This window comes from Bos indicus x Bos taurus, chromosome 6, assembly GCF_003369695.1.
Source record: "Bos indicus x Bos taurus breed Angus x Brahman F1 hybrid chromosome 6, Bos_hybrid_MaternalHap_v2.0, whole genome shotgun sequence".
Lineage (NCBI taxonomy): Eukaryota > Metazoa > Chordata > Mammalia > Artiodactyla > Bovidae > Bos > Bos indicus x Bos taurus.
This window is the reverse complement of record NC_040081.1, coordinates 71,859,736-71,877,284: the sequence shown is the minus strand read 5'-3', so window position 1 is coordinate 71,877,284 and position 17,549 is coordinate 71,859,736. Positions and strand designations below refer to the sequence as shown.

The following is a 17,549-nucleotide window of genomic DNA, read 5'->3' as shown; positions in this document are numbered from 1 at the left end:
GGAAAGAGAATCCAGGGGAAAGGGAGAATAATTGCTGATCCAGCTGCTCTATGGAGTCTCTTTTCAGAGAAAGCCTAAACACGCTCTCTCTTTTTTTTGGCCGTGCCATGTGGCATGCAGGATCTTAGTTCCCTGGTCAGGGATTGAACTCATGCCCTCTGCATTGGGAACACAAAGTCTTAACTACTGGACTTCTGGGGGAGTCCCCTAAACACTCTCTTAAAGGCCTTCCAACTGAGAAAAGCCCGCCAATCCAGGAAAACCTCTCTCTTGATTAAAGTCAGATGATTAGGAACCTTAATTATATCTACAAAATCCCTCCAAGTAGTGCCTAAGTGCATAAAATATGTCATAGTAAAGAGTAGATATTGCTTAAAATGGCTTTTAACCCTTATATATATGAAGAAGAGTTCTAGAATTAATAGCACCATTTTGTTTAAGAGAGAAAAATAAATCGGGCTAATATCTGGAAACTTAATGATCATAAATACTTTTTTAGGATATATGTTTACTAAATGTTAGGCATTTCTCATAATTACATTCTCTCTTGCCTTAGGGTGCTTTTTGAAATCACTCATGAGGATGTTTTGTTTCTGGCTTCACCTCTGACCTTTGATCCTTCTGTGGTGGAAATATTTGTTGCTTTGTCAAGTGGTGCCTCTTTGCTTATTGTGCCAACTTCTGTCAAAATGGTCCCATCAAAATTAGCTGCTGTTCTGTTTTCCCATCACAGAGTGACTATTTTACAGGTACATTTTATGAGCAAATAAAATGTTTTGTCTATCATTGTTAAATATTGTAAGTGTGTTAGAATATATTTTGTATTTCTATAGCTCTTTACAGTGGATTCATGGTAATCTAGTTAGATTATCAAGGGCTGTCACCTGATGATGTCACTTTTTGTTTGAGAATGAAAAAAAATCAGTTCTGTTTATTTAGTAGAAAATTCTCTTACTATGCAATTTGTACATATTATAATAACTAAAGGAACTCGACTTTACTCAGACCTGTTGAGATATGCCTCTCCTTTCTTAAAGTTTTGAATTTATTTTGTATCCCACTAAAAATTGGTTTAAGTAAGTTAAATTATAATTGACTTAGAAATTTAGATTTTCTGATTTTTACCTCAGTATATTAACCTAAAAAAACAAATATTTTAAACATTTTTCATTTTAAAAGATTTTAAAAATATATATGAAAGTATGTGACTGGTACACTAGCCTTAAGATATTTCATTGTAAGTGGTTAATTAATAGAATTATATGCAGATCATGATAAATAAAAAATTCTAAAAATGAGACTTGAGAGGACATTAAATTTATTCCCCAGAGACAAAATTTGATGCTGACTTTCCTTTTTGGGCAATGTGTTTTTCATCCTATTAAAAAAAATCATGCACATATATAACTATAGATATAGATACATAAATGAAATCATTATAGCAATGTGGCTTGCTGGGTATCAGTGATATAAATTTTCTCATCTGTTGGTGAATTATTCTGTGAACCTGGGCAAGATTTTAATATAGCTTTTATTTTCCTATAAAATTCAAGGAGCATAAAACGTATAATAAATTCCTTAATAGATTTGAGTGGCAGTTACTTAGAGAAAGGAAATTTCCCTTGTATGTCGTCAGTGTGTTGCTGCTGCTGCTGCTGCTAAGTAGCTTCAGTCGTGTCCGACTCTGTGCGACCCCATAGTCGGCAGCCCACCTCTTTAAATCTGATGCCCTTGCTTAATGTTTTAGCACAATCTCAGATAAATTTACTTTAGCATTGGTTTTTAACCTTTTTGGGATCATAGATCCTTCTGAGAAATGGATACATACTTACTAACTCTGTTCCCAAAATACAGCAGTTTCACATATAACTTCATTGTGATTTGATATAACTCACAGTATATACTTACATGAAGTATTATTAGCAGATCACATTTGAGTTTGTAAGGGCTCCTTGTACAGATTTTATTTACTAATAACCTTGTCCAAATCTAAGTGGATACTAAGCAAGGGTCTTAAAAGCTTTCAAAGAGAATATATGCTATTAAAGTTTTAAAAATTTGAAAAAATAGAATATCTTGAATTGTTGGGGAGAAAGGCCCTAAAGTGAAATGGACTAAGTGTTTGAGGAAATTAAGAGCCTCTTTATTTCAGGAGTAAGGAGTTTTCTCTTGTGAAGAAAGGCTCAATATTTGGTTTCTCACAAACCTAAAGTATATTTGGGCATTTTTTGCATACTCTGGGTAAAAATGTTACATTATTTAAATTTGATGCCTTTTAAAAGTGAAACGTTTTAGTTAGAGCAGAATCTTAGCTTTCTAGCTACCAAATTATCAATATAAGTGTTTTGCATTTTTACATGAATTTCTACTTAGACAATTTAGAAGAAACTGTAACATTTTCTAATTGCTTTTTTCCCTTGTCATTTGCTAAGTCCTGTTTTCTTATGCCTATGACGATTGGTTGCAAAGGATATTGAGTTGTATTGTGCCACTAAATTCATAATTTCCATTTATATGAGTATCTGAAAAGTGTTACTGTGCTTTACCTTGCTAAATATTGATAGTTGTGCGTTCATTTATAGAGTTCAAAGTTGACATTATACTTAACACTAGAAATTAGGCCAGAATATTTCAGATTCACCTTATTGAAAATGGAGAACAGAACCACTGGCCATCATTTTTTTTTATGATTTTATTTATTTTTGGCTGTTCTGAGTCTTCATTGTTGCCAGACTTTTCTCTAGTTGTAGCAAGTGGAGGCTACTCTAGTTGCAGTGCGTGGGCTTCTCATTGCAGTGGCTTCTTTTGTTGCGGAGCATGGGCTGTAGGGTGTGTGGGCTTCCGTAGTTGTAGCACATGGGCTCAGTAGTTGCGGCTCCCAGGCTGCAGAGCACAGGCCCAAGAGTTGTGGCACATGGGCTTGGTTGCCTTGCAGCATGTAGGGTATTCCTGGGTCATGGATCAAACCCAGGTCTCCTGCATTGGCAGGCAGATTCTTTAGCACTGAGCCACCAGGGAAGCCCTCAGCCATCATTTTGACAGGAGATTTTCCTTATGATAAGACTCTTGGTGGGACAGTTAAGAACTTGACTTAACAATAAGTACATGCTGGGATGTAGGGTCAACCTACTACTTAAATATTTTGACATGCTGTAACCTTAAATAACCTCCCTGAATTAAAATTCAGGTTGTTCTTTTAGCTTTTATTGAAAGAAGCCATTTAAAAATACTTACATGGAACCTGTGACTATGGCCAAATGAGGAGACTGGCAAATCTTCTCCCCCAAAAAGCAACTATAAAGCTGGAGAAAATTGACAAAAATAGCTATTTCCACACTTGGAAATCAACTATAGACATACAACTATCTGAAAAGTGGTTATGTTTTTAAAAACTGCTGCGTTTTTAAACTGGGAGTCTGTGGCCTGAAGTTTCAGTGGTGAGGAGGGCAAGCACATTGCTGGCTGACACTGAGGCTTCACGCATGCATAAGAGATACAAAAAGGCCCATGGAAAATACAAGCTGGATTAGACTTGAAAATGACTTAATTTTGAATAAAGAAGGCACAGCGCCAAAGAATTGATGCTTTTGAACTGTGATACTGGAGAAGACTCTTGAGGGTCTTTTGGATAGCAAGGAGATCCAACCAGTCAATCCTGATGGAAATCAACTCTGAATACTCATTGAAAGGACCGATGCTGAAGCTGGAAGCTCCAATACTTTGGCCACCTGATGTGAAGAGCCGACTCATTGGAAAAGACCCTGATGCTGGGAAAGATTGAGGGCAAGAGGAGAAGCGGGCAATGGTTGAAGGATGAGATGGTTGGATGGCATCACCGACTCAATGGACTTGAACTTGGGAAAACTCCAGGAGATGGTGAGGGACAGGGAAGCCTGGCTTTCTGCAGTTCACAAAGAGTCGGACACAACTTGGTGGCTGAGTACCAACATCAGTCCGTTCCCAGATTCATCTGTATGGACAATCTGTCCAAACATTGGTTGACTTCTGAGCTATATAGACACAAGGTGACCCTAAGGAAGTAAGACTTGAAAATAAGAATATGTATTTTATTATTTATTTTTTGGCTGTACTGCACAGTTTGTGGAATCTTAGTATCCCCCCCAGGGATTGAATCTGGGCCACAGCAGTGAAAGCACCGAGTCCTAACCACAGGACCTCTAGGGAATTCCTGAATATGTATTTTAAAAGTCAACTTAGCAGCAACATTAGTGGCCACGTATCACAAGGGAGACAGAATTCACATTTAGCCTGGCAAGTTACAAACAAATAAGCAAACAAGAAATCCACAACAAAACATTTCATAACAATAAAAACGGTCAGTATATCAAGAAGTACATTGTTATATAAACAAGATGATATTTGCCTAAAATTAGAGGTTCCAAATACATGAAGCAAAAATGGACAGAACTAAAAGGAAAAACAAATTGACTCAATGGTATGAAATTTTAATACCCTACTTTCAGTAATTAAATGAAAAACTAGACAGAAATCAGTGCACATACAATAAAGAAGACTTGAACCTTCTCAGCCAAATTCCATGTGCAGAGCACTATCCACCAAATTCAGAGTACACATTCTTTTCAAGTAAATTAAACATTTCCTAGGATAGAGTGTATGCTAGGCCATGAAACAAGTCTCAGGAAATATAAAATGTGTTGATGAAAAATTAGTCAATCTAAGAAATAGAGAATTTTATTTGAGCTAGCTTGAGAATTATAGCCCAGGAGACAGTTTTTCAGAAAGATCTGAGGACTGTTCTGCCTGTTAGAAGTCAAAGCACCATTACATACATTTTTGAAAAGTTATACATTGAAGTGACATATTAGTAGTTTACATAGTCCAGATCTGCATGTATAAGACAAGTCAGTGGGTCATTTCTGTTTTTTATATCCTACCCAGTCTATAGTATTTTGTCATAGCACCCTGAATAGACTGAGACAAAAAAGAATGAACTATTGATACGTATATCATGAATCACAAGGCATTTTCACTCACTACAGAATGAAAGAAGCCAGGTTATAATAATACTTGTTGTATGATTCCATTTTATAAAACTCTAAAAAATGTCAACTGACTATAAGTGACAAAAAATAGATCAGCAGTTGGCTGGAGGAGGGGTCCAGCTGGAGGGTAGAATTATAATGGTACATAGGTAATTTTAGGGCTGAAGGATATTTTCATTATCTGGATTATGGTGATGGTTTCACCAACAATATATCTCAAAATTTGTACACTTTAAACATGTATAATTTATATGTCAGTATTATCTTAATAAAGTTCTTTTTTAAAGTCTTTACTCATTGTGCTGCTTAAGCACATTTTAAAAACACTTAATACACTTTTTCTACATAGAAATAATGAAAGAGGAAATGTAAATTGATTTTATAGATTTTGTTGTTTTTATCTTTAAAACTTTTTGTCTATAAATTGCATAATGAAACAATACTGTGCTTAAGTTTTTTACTAAAGCAAATTTATATCAACATTAAAAAGGTAATGCTGCTTCAGTAGGTTTCCAAATGCAATTTGCCATTTAGTAAACACAGCCTTGATTTCCATGTGAGCTCCCAATGTTAAACTTTGAACTAATTACTACAATTTTTTTTTTTTTAAGAAGTGAAGGGGAAAAAAGTAGTTTATTTTTGATGTATTTACAGGCAACGCCAACATTGCTTAGAAGATTTGGATCTCAGCTCATCAAGTCAACTGTTTTATCCGCCAGTACCTCTCTTCGCATATTGGCCCTTGGTGGTGAAGCATTTCCATCATTAACTGTTCTCAAAAGCTGGAGAGGAGTGGGCAATAAAACACAAATATTTAATATTTATGGCATCACAGAGGTATCAAGTTGGGCGACTTTCTACAGGATTCCAGAGAAGATTCTTAACTCTACTTTGAAGTACGGGTTTCTGTTACTACGAAGAGTAGAGAGAGGGTATTTTTCCAGTGTCTTAACACAAATAGTGTTTTTGATAGGCACTGGAGTCATTATTTTAGAAACACTATTTTATCTAGAATTCTATGCTGGGAATTCAGAAAACTGATACTACAGATTCTGCTAAAGCTTTTTGTAACTAAACAGATAACTTTTCCACCTAACCTTTTCCACAGGGAGTCTTTGAATTATAACAGAAACTTTTTTTTCTTCATTTGGAACAATGTGATTTAAATATATTGGTGAATATTTTATTCAAGAGAAAATTTTAAAACTTGGTTTGGGTTGTTGTGTTTTCATAGATGTGAATTGCCTGTACAACTGGGATTCCCACTGCTTGGAACAGTAGTTGAAGTCAGAGATACTAACGGTTTCACAATTCAAGAAGGCAATGGCCAAGTATTTTTAGGTTGTTCTACATTTGTTGATTGGGAATGATTTTTTTTTTCCAAGGAAAAAAGTCTGTGTTTTTATTCTTTCCTCAGTTTTTCTTAAGTCTAGTACTCTTTTTCAGTGATGGTAATTTTTAGTCTCATCATCACAGTCAATGAAACATTTAATAAGTCACATGATTATTTTAGATAACTGTGTCTAATACTCTAAGGGAAGATAGAAAAGCAATTTGGGAACTGTAACTTGGTTGTTTGTATTTCTGTTTATAGCCTGAATTTTATTTAATTAGAATATTTAAATTTTTAAAATTATTTTTAAAATGTTCTTAATCACATATATATTTTTAGAAATAAATTTTATCACTGTGCTTATTTTACTAGGTTGTTACTGTATATAATTTTATCAGATAACATTTAAAAGTGAGTCCCCAATTTTATATATATATTAAAACTTTTAAACTTAGTAACGGAGCTTTTGAAAATGTTCTGATTTCATGGTTTTAATTTTCCCTAAATATTTTTATTACATTGGTGTTTATATCTTGTGAAGGTGGCAGAAATAGAGTATGTTTTCTCGATGGCGAAGTGACGGTACCACTTGGCACAATGAGAGCCACAGGAGACTTTGTGACTATAAAAGATGGAGAGATATTTTTCTTGGGACGAAAGGACAGTCAGATCAAACGTCATGGCAAACGTCTTAACATAGAACTTGTACAACAGGTAAACTGTTCAAATATTAAATATCTATTAACATACATAGGTATTAGAGGCAGCCATAACTAATTTGCTTTGCCAGGGTTCTCTATCAGTATTATTTAGACTTAAGACTTTTGTATTAATGATGAATTACAATAGAAGACATGGATAATTCATTGTGTACTTTACTCTCAGGTTGAAGAGAGTGGTCTTTTTTTTTTAAATAAGTGACAAAATGGATTTTTATAACTGTGAAAGTAAATTTATTTTGCTCTGGGAGCTATCGTTTTTGGAAAACATTAAGAACCCTATGTGCTGGTAATAGTGATGGTAGGAAATATTATTTTTTAAATCTCTAGGGAATTCCAGAATTTGATTTGTTGATTTTAGAGCATTTAGGAAGTTTATTTTTAAATGTCCTCATTGGCAGATTTGGATAATCTCTCTCATAGATTGCTGAAGGTCTTCAACAAGTGGAGTCTTGTGCAGTTACATGGTATAACCAGGAAAAATTGATTTTGTTCATGGTGACTAAAAATGATTTAGTAAAGGATCACATCTTTGAAGAACTGCAGAAACATCTTCCAAGTCATGCCATCCCAGATGAGCTTGTGTTAATTAATTCTCTGCCATTTACATCTCATGGTAAAATAATTTGAAGCTGCTTTATTTCAGTGCCAAATGATTGTAATTGTGTTCATAACTAGTTTAAAGACCACTTAAATCCTTATCATTATAAGTAATACTAATATATATTGTGGTAGACCCTTTGTTAAATACTTTGTAAAAGTAATTCATTTTATCTCAGAAAATCCTGTGAGTAATTGGTATTATTCCCATTTACTGCTGTGAAAAATAAGGCTTAAGAGGTTAAGTAATTTTCTCAAAATCACATTGCTAGAGTTGAAATTCTATTGAGAACTGTTTGACTTCAAAACATGTACTCTTAATCACCAAATTCTATTACTTTCCCAATTTCATCTTTAATATTTATTTCAAAATGTGGTGATTGCTTAGTAAATAGTGCTATTTCTTTAACTCTTTAAATGAGATGAACATTAGCCCCTCCTTTCTTCTTATCTGATACTTACTACATTCTGGATAGCATGGGCTGCTTTCTTTATTATTGATTATCTATGTATGACAAACTATTCTATAGGATTTCTAACCTTAACAATGAAAAATGTGTCTATTGTGACTAATGAAGATATGAAGGGTTCAAGTTGAAATTTAAAAGTTGTTTTTTTCTTTTATATTAAGGCAAAATTGATGTTTCTGAGTTAAATAAGATATATTTAAACTACAGAGACTTGAAGTCTGAGTGTAAGCTCAGTGGAAAAGAGGAACTTTGGGAAAAATTACACCATTTGTGGAAGGTACAACTTTTAAGATACAAATTTGTTGTTATAAAGAAGTCATTGTATATCTTTGGGGAATGTAGCATCCTAATAAGTCTGATAAAATTTTCTAAGAATGTTAACTGCTGTCCAGATATTAAGTAGCATAGCTTTGTTTATTCAATCTGTATTAAAATAAAAGTTAGGTTTTGTAATGCAAGATTAGATTAAGCTCCCCAATTAGAGATTTATTAGAAGTGAGGTAGTAGTCATAAAAGGCACAAGTAGACAAAACTTCTCTTGCTGTAAGTTTTTCCTAAGCAAGGTAGTTGAGTATAGTTATACTTGTCAGAGTAGAAAAAATAGCCCAATCTTGCTGTACCACAGCCTGTGGTTTAAAGGCTTTAACATCGTTATTCCAGAAGTTTCAATGATGTGTATGTTTCTGCTTAAGGGAATTTATATTATTTATATATATATATATAAATATATATACACACACACACATAAATATATAGACACACACACATATATATAAAACAATCAAAAACTTTTTTTGAAATATATATATTTACCTTTGATTTATAGGTCAGTGTAATTTTTCTTAAAATACAGAGTTTTCTTAAAGAAGGATGTGTTTGTATAGTCTTATCTGAAAAATAGTATCTAAATAAAAGTATTATCCACTTCATTTTTAGATTCGTGGAAAATAGTTCTGATATATATATATATGTGAAGTTAATGAAAATAACTATCCCTATATTATAGAAATATCAGATGTTATTATCCTGTGGGTTTTATAATTAGTAAATCAGATGTTTTTATAATTTCATTTCTTATTGTATGGGTAGGAAAACTGCTCTAAAGGGAAGTATAATTTGCAGTCCTAGGGTAGGCTTGTCACACTGTTGGTAGGATGATGAGGGTCTCCTTTACTATATAGAAAATCATGTTAAAATTTATTTTGTGTGTTTTGTGTTCATCTCATTAATGTAAGTACTGTCACTTATATTAGTGTAAATGCTGATTTTAGGCCTTGAACATCAATGTATTTCTCCCTTCTCCAATCTGTAGTCTGTTCTGAGTCTCTCAGAAGATGCTTTGAAGATTCCTGATGAGTCACTCTTCTTAAATAGTGGTGGAGATTCCTTGAAATCCATACGGCTTCTCAATGAGATTGAAAACCTTGTTGGCACATCAGTACCTGGGCTTCTGGAAATTATTCTCAGCAGTTCTATTTTACGGATTTACAATCACATCCTTCAAACAGTGTTTTCAGATAAAGATCTGACACTTAGCAAGAATCATGCCATGAAAAGAAAATTCAACGTTACTCAAGAGGAAACCAGTGGAAAATCTTTACGTCAGGAAACTGTCATGCCTTTAAATTGTGACAAGGAGATCAATGCTTTTATTGCACTGAGCAGAGGGAATCAGATTTTGTCTTTGAATACTGATAAGTATTTAACTAAGTTGGGACATTGCCCTTCAACCTATTCTTCTGATTTAAATTCACAGACTGACATTCAAAATAGAGAAAGCCTAAATACTCCACCTCTTATTGGGAAGTCAGAAGATCCATCCTGTGTTGTGGAAGTTTCTGAAGAGGAAACACCTGTGATTAGGGCTGAGAAAATGGAGTTTCGTGTGAGGTGGAGGTCAGACACAGGCAAATGTGTGGATGCTTCACCTCTGGTTGTAATACCAGCTATTGATAAGTCATCTGCAACTGTGTACATTGGCTCTCATTCTCATAGAATGATAGCAGTTGATCTTTACTCTGGAAAGGTGAAATGGGAACAGATTTTAGGAGATCGCATTGAATCCTCAGCATGTGTATCTAAGTGTGGAAACTTTATTGTAGTGGGTAAGTTTCTGAATTTGAGGTTTATAGAGTTAAATGGAATTACCATATGAAAATATCAGTAGAGCCAAGTTAAATTTAAAAAACCTGTGTTTAGTGGGTTTGGTTTCTGTCAAAGAATAATAATTACATGCTGATTCACAGTGTGGGCCTTGGGTCAGAGTTTCTGGGTCTGAACCTAGCTCTAAGGCTATTACCCGCTCTGTGACCTTCAACAAGTTGTGGAACTCCCTAGAACTTCAGTTTTCTCATGAGTATATGGGCATAATAAATAAAACATGGTGCTGCATCACAAATTATTCCCAAACTTGATGGTTTAGAGCAATAAACATTTATTATTTCACAGTTTATGTGGATCAGGAATTTAGGAGGAGCTTAGTGGAAAGTTCTGGCTCAGGGTTTCTCCTGTGGCTGCAACCATGTGAAAGCTTGACTTGAGCTGGCGAAATCTGCTTCCAAGATGGCTTACAGTGCGGCTAACACAAGACCAGTTCTTTGCTGAGTTTTGACAGGAAGCTTCAGTTTCTTGCCCCATGGGCTTCTCTCTGAGTGATCCAAGAGAGTGAGTGAGGAAAAATGCAGTACTTTTAGTGTCTAAAGTTGTAAATCATAATTCATGCTTTATTCTGTTATTAGAAGCACATCATTTGAGTCTGGCCCACACTCAAAGGGAGGGGAATTGGCTCCACGTCTTGAAAGGAAGAGTATCAAAGAATATGTGGGTATATTTTAAAACTACCACAATGATCATAGAGCTTCTGAGAGGATTAAATGTGATAATTGCTTGTGAATCCTTTAGTACATACCTGGTGGCTCAGACAGTAAAGAATCTGCCTGTAATGCAAGGGACCTGGGTTCAATCCCTGGGTTGGAAAGAACTCCTGGAGAAGGGAATGCTGACCCACTGCAGTATTGCCTGGAGAAATCCATGGACAGAGGAGCCTGGCGGGCTACAGTCCATGTGATTGCAAAAAGACTGAGCGACTAACACTTTTACTTTCTTTTTCAGGGACAGACTAAGTGCTCATTGAGTATTAGCTATTACCTGCTACTCTGTTTCCCTAAGGTGCAGGTGACTTTTACTTTACAAAGATACCAGGGTTCAAATATAATGTCTCTTTGACTATCACTTTCTTTTTACCCCTCCCCCAAACTACATTAAGTTTTACTTTAGTGCTCATGGAATCTGTTTACCAAAGCTTTTCAGTCTAAATACTTAGGAATATATCTCCCTACTAAAGTTATCCTGGCTAGGATCTACTTGAATCTAAGTTTGATCCTTTCCTATTGAAAACCTATATTTTGAGAATTTTGCTACAGGAAACTTTCAGTTATATATATGAATATGAGTAATCCCTAGTCCGTGAAAGTCAGCTCATTGAGGTTATTGTTTGCATTCCAAGTGTCTACCCAAAGCCTGTGGCACATGGTGGTCACTTAGTCCTTTTTTTTTTTTTTTTTTAATTTCCAGGTTTATTGAGATGTAATTGACATATGACGTTTTATTAGTTTAAGGTATACAATATAATGATTTGATGTGTATGTATATTGCAAAATGATTACCACAATAAGTCTAGTTAGCCTACATCACCGGACACAGTTACCGTTTTCTTTTCCTGGGATGAGAACTTTAAAGATTCAGTCTCAGCAATTTTCAAATATCCAAGTCAGTGTTGGTAACTATCACTTAGTACTTTATTTTTTTATTAATGTATGGTTTATACACAGTGGTATACAGTTCTGTATTTTGACAGATACATACTATCATGTAACCACTACCACAATTAAGAGTCCGTTGCTCCAAAAAATTTTTGTTTCACTTTATAGTTATTCCTCCTCCTATCCCTACCACCAGCCACTGATCTGCTTTTTGTTCCTGCTTGCAGGATCTTAGTTCTCTGACCAGGGATCAAACCCATGCCCCCTACAATGGAAGCCCGAAGTCTTAACCACTGGACCGTGAAGGAAGGCCCTTAACAGTGTCTTTTGATGAGAAGTTCTTAATTTCAATGAAGTCTACTTTATAATTTCTTTTATGGATCCTGTTTTTGATGTCATATCCAGGAGATCTTTGCCTAACCTAAGGTCACAAAACATTTTCTTCTGGAGCCAAACCGAAAGAATGTTCTCATTAACCAGCTATTCCTGGTGTGAAAGTGAAAGTGAAGTCGCTCATTCGTGTCCGACCCTCAGTGACCCCATGGACTGCAGCCTTCCAGGCTCCTCCGTCCATGGGATTTTCCAGGCAGGAGTACTGGAGTGGGGTGCCATTCCTGGCGTACTCCACTATATAGGACATTTCTCTTCATCTTCACTAAGTAGGCTGTCCTTTCCCTTCTGAGCAGTAACTGCCAGAAGAAAGTACAGCAGATACTCTGGAAATTGAGCCTCAAGTGGGCAGCAGTGGTTATAATCATAGGTGGAACCACCCGGAGTGTTGGGCCAATGCCTAGATTTCACTTCCCCTGACTTACATGCACTCCAGAAACTTGAGTGATCTATACTTTGTAGATTTTGACCACTCCCACTTCCAATAGGAGGGTTTTTTTGGCCACAGCAAGTCAGAGACTCCTGCTCTGTCTTCTCATCCAAGCAGCAGTTTGGAAAAATCAGTCTACTATAGTTGTCAAGACAACAGGCTCTGGAGCTTGACTTCTCGAATTCAAATCCTTGCTCTGCCACTTACTACCTGAGTAGTTTTGCCCATAACTGTCCTATAACTTAACTCTCTGTGCTTTAATTTTGTCCTCTATAAAATGTGCATATAGTCATACTTCACTGTGAGGATTACATGAGTTAATAGGAATAAAATTCTAACAGTAGTACCCTCCATAAGATAAAAGGTCAGTAAACATTTGTTGTTAAGTTCCTGAGTGGTGGTCGATTCTTTGTGACCCCCATGGACTGTAGCACGCCAGGCTTCCCTGTCCTTCACTTATCGCTTGGAGTTGGCTCGGATTCACATCCATGGAGTTGGTGATGCCATCTAATCATTTCATCCTCTGCTATCCTTTTCTCCTTTTGCCTTGAATCTTTCCCAGCATCAGGGTCTTTTCCAGTGAGTTGGGTCTTCACATTAAGCGGCTAGAGTATTGGAGCTTCAGCTTGAGCATCAGTCCTTCCAGTGAATATTCATATTGTTAATATTAGCATTTCTTTTTAAGATTTATTTATTTATTTGGCTGCACTGAGTCTTCATTGCTGCACACAAGCTTTCTCTAGTTGCAGTGAGCGGGGCCTACTCTTAATTGTGGTGTGCAGGCTTCTCATTGCAGTGGCTTCGCTTGTGGAGCACTGGTTCTTGGGCACATGGTCTTCTGTAGTTGCAGTTCCCAGGCTCTAGAGCACAGGCTCAGTAGTTGTGTCGCATGGGCTTAGCTACTCTGTGGTATTGAGATCCTCCCCAACCCGGTATGGAACCTGTGTCCACTGCATTGGCAAGCAGATTCTTAGCCACTAGACCACCAGAGAAGCCCAGCATTTCTTCTTTTTTTTTTGGCTAGACTGCCAGGGAAGTCCCAATATTAGCATTTATTGAACACTTTTTATGCACTGGGCATTTATCCTAATTATCACAATAACCCTGAATGTAGTTGTATCCACATTCAGCAGAAGAAGAATCTGAGGCCCAGCAATGCTAGATGATTTGCCCAAAGGATGGCCATGACAAGATCTGAATCCAGGTCTGGCACAGCCTCTTTCTGCTGCGGCTTGCTCATGTTCATTGTTTTCTTGGTAGTAAAGCACTTCTCAGTACCTTGAAAATGTAAGGTGTACTTACTGAAAAGGTTTTTTTACATAAGTGGTTACTGTTCATTTCTGTTTTGCTGAAATGTAAATCTGAGCCAAACATAGAGCCTAAATACACATGAAGAGCATCAAATATATGTTGTCATGATTTAAGCCAAATAATTATTTTCCAGTGACATATCTAAATCTCATCTTTAATATTTTGTTTGCCAACAGGCTGTTATAATGGGTTAGTTTATGTTCTGAAAAGTAATAGTGGAGAAAAATACTGGATGTTTAGTACTGAGGATGCTGTCAAAAGCTCAGCAACCATGGATCCAACCACAGGACTTCTTTACATTGGATCTCATGACCAGCATGCATACGCTTTGGATATATATGTAAGAATTCAGTTTGTCAGCTTTACACCATAAGCATAAATGGAAGAGCATGAAATTATCAGGTGGTGTTGACTAGGGGAGCAGGTATTAACTATTTTCCAAGTTTGTGATCTGGGAAGATTAAGGGATTAATTAACAGCCTTAATCTCTTAAGATATTTTTAACTTCCTTACCAAATTTTCACAAATTTGCTGCTCAGAGTTTTGAAATATAAAGAACTTAGAATTTACTATTGACAATAGAAAGAATCACAAAAATATCAATATTTTATATAAGAACCCAATTACATAAAATTTTAAAATTTAAGAATTATAAAATTTAAAAGTTGGGAAAAATTTTTGAAACAAATATGACATAGTTAAAGCTCATAAGTATAAATTAAATTAAGAGTAAATATAAATCTATAAGAAAAATATAAAGGTCCAGATAGAAAAATATTCAACAAAGGATATAAATGGACAGGACCCTTAAGAAGAAATGGCTAGTAAATGTATATAAATTTATATAATGTTTAAGAATCAAAGGAATGAAAATTTAAAACTTTAAAGGTAGAGAAGCAAATGTTATTAGCTTAGAGGGTAACATTAAATGCTGATGAGAGTTGTGGGAAGTAAGCTTTTGAGGAAGACAGTTTGACAATTTGAATAGGTAACAATTTCATATCCTTTGACTCAGTAAAATTCTAGGAATCTATCGTGGCAAAAGAATCAGAAACGTGGATAAATGTAAGCACCAGAATATCTTATTTTCAAGTTATTTGTACTACCAAGAAATTAGTTACAAATAGGGTAGAGAGAGAGTATTTTATGTTCATATGGGATATGATCCAATAATATTTAACAAGTTTTACAGAATAAGTGAGCTAAATTATATACAAAGTGTATGATATTCAGAATGATCTCAGGTATATTAAACTGTATGTATGTGTGTGTGCCAAAAAGATCACAAGGCAAAAATGCTAAAATGTTAGTAATCTCTGGGTATTGCCTTTTGCCTTCTTTTTGTACTAACTTGATCCTCCGCAGTAAATATATATTACTTTTATACTAAAAATATAAAATTATATTAACGAGGTAGACACACGTAACTTTAAAAGGGACAGGATATATTGATTTTGTGAATCACCCTCAGAAACCAATTAATTTGCTTTCTTTTTTGCTCTTTTAAAATTTTACTTTCTTGTTTACAGAAGAAGAAGTGTGTTTGGAAGTTGAAATGTGGAGGAACTGTTTTTTCTTCTCCTTGTTTGAGCCTGATTCCATCTCACTTGTATTTTGCTACACTGGGAGGACTTTTACTGGCTATAAATCCTGTAGGCATAAAATAATATTTACTGATTTTATTACCTATTTTTCTTTAATATTTTTTACTTTGCTTAGAATTCTGAAAATTCGAAGTAGATCTCAACTAGATACAGTCCACACAGTACTGGATCAGAATTCACTAAAATGATTGACGTGAAGTCTAGAGTGATGAGAAAAATCTAAGTTCTGTGTTATGTCCTTTATCAGTTTTTTAAATTGGCAGAATGTTCTCAGTTCTATCAAGAACTTTGTGTCCATTCTAAGGATAGAATTTATGTGCTAGTTATTTCTTTCCTGGTTTTATTGCAGGTTTTTATCTCAGTTCTCATAAATAGCACTCATTAATTTTTGTATATGTACAGTAGCTTCATTTATAATCAAGCTATAATATATAAGCTTCACTTATAGTCAGCATGCTACTGTAGCATTTTCTGATGTTACCTCTGGGAGGTTTATGAATTTGTTTTATAAAAGTAATTGATGAGTAGAATGATTTAAATGCTATGAATTACGTTTTGCCCATGCCAGGCCACTGGGGACAGACTTTGGAAACATTCCTGTGGAAAGCCACTCTTTTCTTCTCCACGGTGTTGCCTACAGTATGTTTTTATTGGCTGTGTAGATGGAAATTTACTCTGCTTTACTCACTTTGGAGAACAGGTAAAAAATGTCTAGTTCTGTTTTACTTATCTTTGTCAAAAGCATAATAGTCGGTGACGACTAAAGTAAAGTTTTACACAACATTTTTTGACCCATCGTGTTGAAAGCTAGTTGTGTTTTAATTGTTAGCCTGTGGATTTTCAAATTTTTGAATGATGCTCTAATAGATTTAAAAGATTCTATCCATTGTTTTAATTTTGCCATCCTCTTTGTCCAATGTAAAAAATGTTACCATTTTTTAGCCAACTTAATTATAACCTCTATTCAGGTTGTGAAAATTGAAATAAACCCCTGCTTTTTCTATGAAAACCAAAATCTTTTACAGAACCCAATTTACTTTGTATGGAGGTTCCGTCTTCAACTTCGTGATCAGGGTATAGTGATCAGGGGAGCAGGGTAGGCCCCTGATCTTTCGTTAGGATAATAATCTCTACTTCTTCACCCACAAGTGACTATGGCACAACGTCTGTGTTTTTGATTTGAGGATTATTCTATGGACTTGAGTGTGCTAGCTCCGGCATAGGTTAGCCCATTGATGGCTATGGTTGCGTCTGGGTGCATTTTATTCTGCTTTCGCCCCTTATACACTAGCAGTTTCTTTTGTTCTGTGTGACAGTTATTTTGTGATGAAATCTTTTTTTTTTTAAGTCTTTTTTTTTAAGCTTTTGGTTGTGTTGGATCTTCCTTTCTGTGTGCAGGCTTTCCCTAGTTGTGGTGAGCAGGACTGTTGTTTGTTGCAGTGCGTGAGCTTCTCATTGTTAGTGGCTTCTCTTCTTCAGGAGCAGACTCTAGGATGCTCAGGCTTCAGTAGTTACAGCTCAGGGGCTCAATAGTTGTGATTTGAGGGCTTTAGAGAACAGCCTCAGCAGTTGTGGCGCATGGACTTGAGTTGCCTGCAACACGTGGAATATTCCCAGGTCAGGGATCCAAGTCCATGTCGCCTGCATTGACAGGCAGAGTCTCATCCACTGTACCACCAGCGAAGTCCTGTGATGAAATCTTTTATTAAGTTCACTTTATATTTTTTATTTAGAAAGTAATTTGTAAGAACTGCCTTATGATCCAGCAATCCCACTGCTGGGCATACACTCTGAGGAAACCAGAATTGAAAGAGACACGTGTACCCCAGTGTTCATCGCAGCACTGTTTATAATAGCCAGGACATGGAAGCAACCTAGATGTCCATCAGCAGATGAATGGATAAGAA

General features: G+C 35.5%; 1 protein-coding gene across 6 annotated transcripts in view; it reads left to right on the top strand.

The window, feature by feature from the left end:
- The window catches only part of AASDH (aminoadipate-semialdehyde dehydrogenase), a 28,832-nt gene that overhangs the window by 9,368 nt on the left and 1,915 nt on the right, over nucleotides 1-17,549 (top strand). For 3 of the 6 annotated variants that reach the window (XM_027544558.1, XM_027544555.1, XM_027544554.1), the window contains 10 exons: nucleotides 557-749; nucleotides 5,679-5,920; nucleotides 6,259-6,365; nucleotides 6,899-7,071; nucleotides 7,500-7,692; nucleotides 8,308-8,423; nucleotides 9,459-10,251; nucleotides 14,215-14,378; nucleotides 15,568-15,690; nucleotides 16,211-16,342. In XM_027544558.1, coding sequence (XP_027400359.1) covers nucleotides 557-749; nucleotides 5,679-5,920; nucleotides 6,259-6,365; nucleotides 6,899-7,071; nucleotides 7,500-7,692; nucleotides 8,308-8,423; nucleotides 9,459-10,251; nucleotides 14,215-14,378; nucleotides 15,568-15,690; nucleotides 16,211-16,342 — 2,236 coding nt within the window. Of the gene's footprint in view, nucleotides 1-556; nucleotides 750-5,678; nucleotides 5,921-6,258; nucleotides 6,366-6,898; nucleotides 7,072-7,499; nucleotides 7,693-8,307; nucleotides 8,424-9,458; nucleotides 10,252-14,214; nucleotides 14,379-15,567; nucleotides 15,691-16,210; nucleotides 16,343-17,549 lie in introns of those variants that run through there. The other 3 variants (XM_027544557.1, XM_027544559.1, XM_027544560.1) reach the window with 3 other exon arrangements.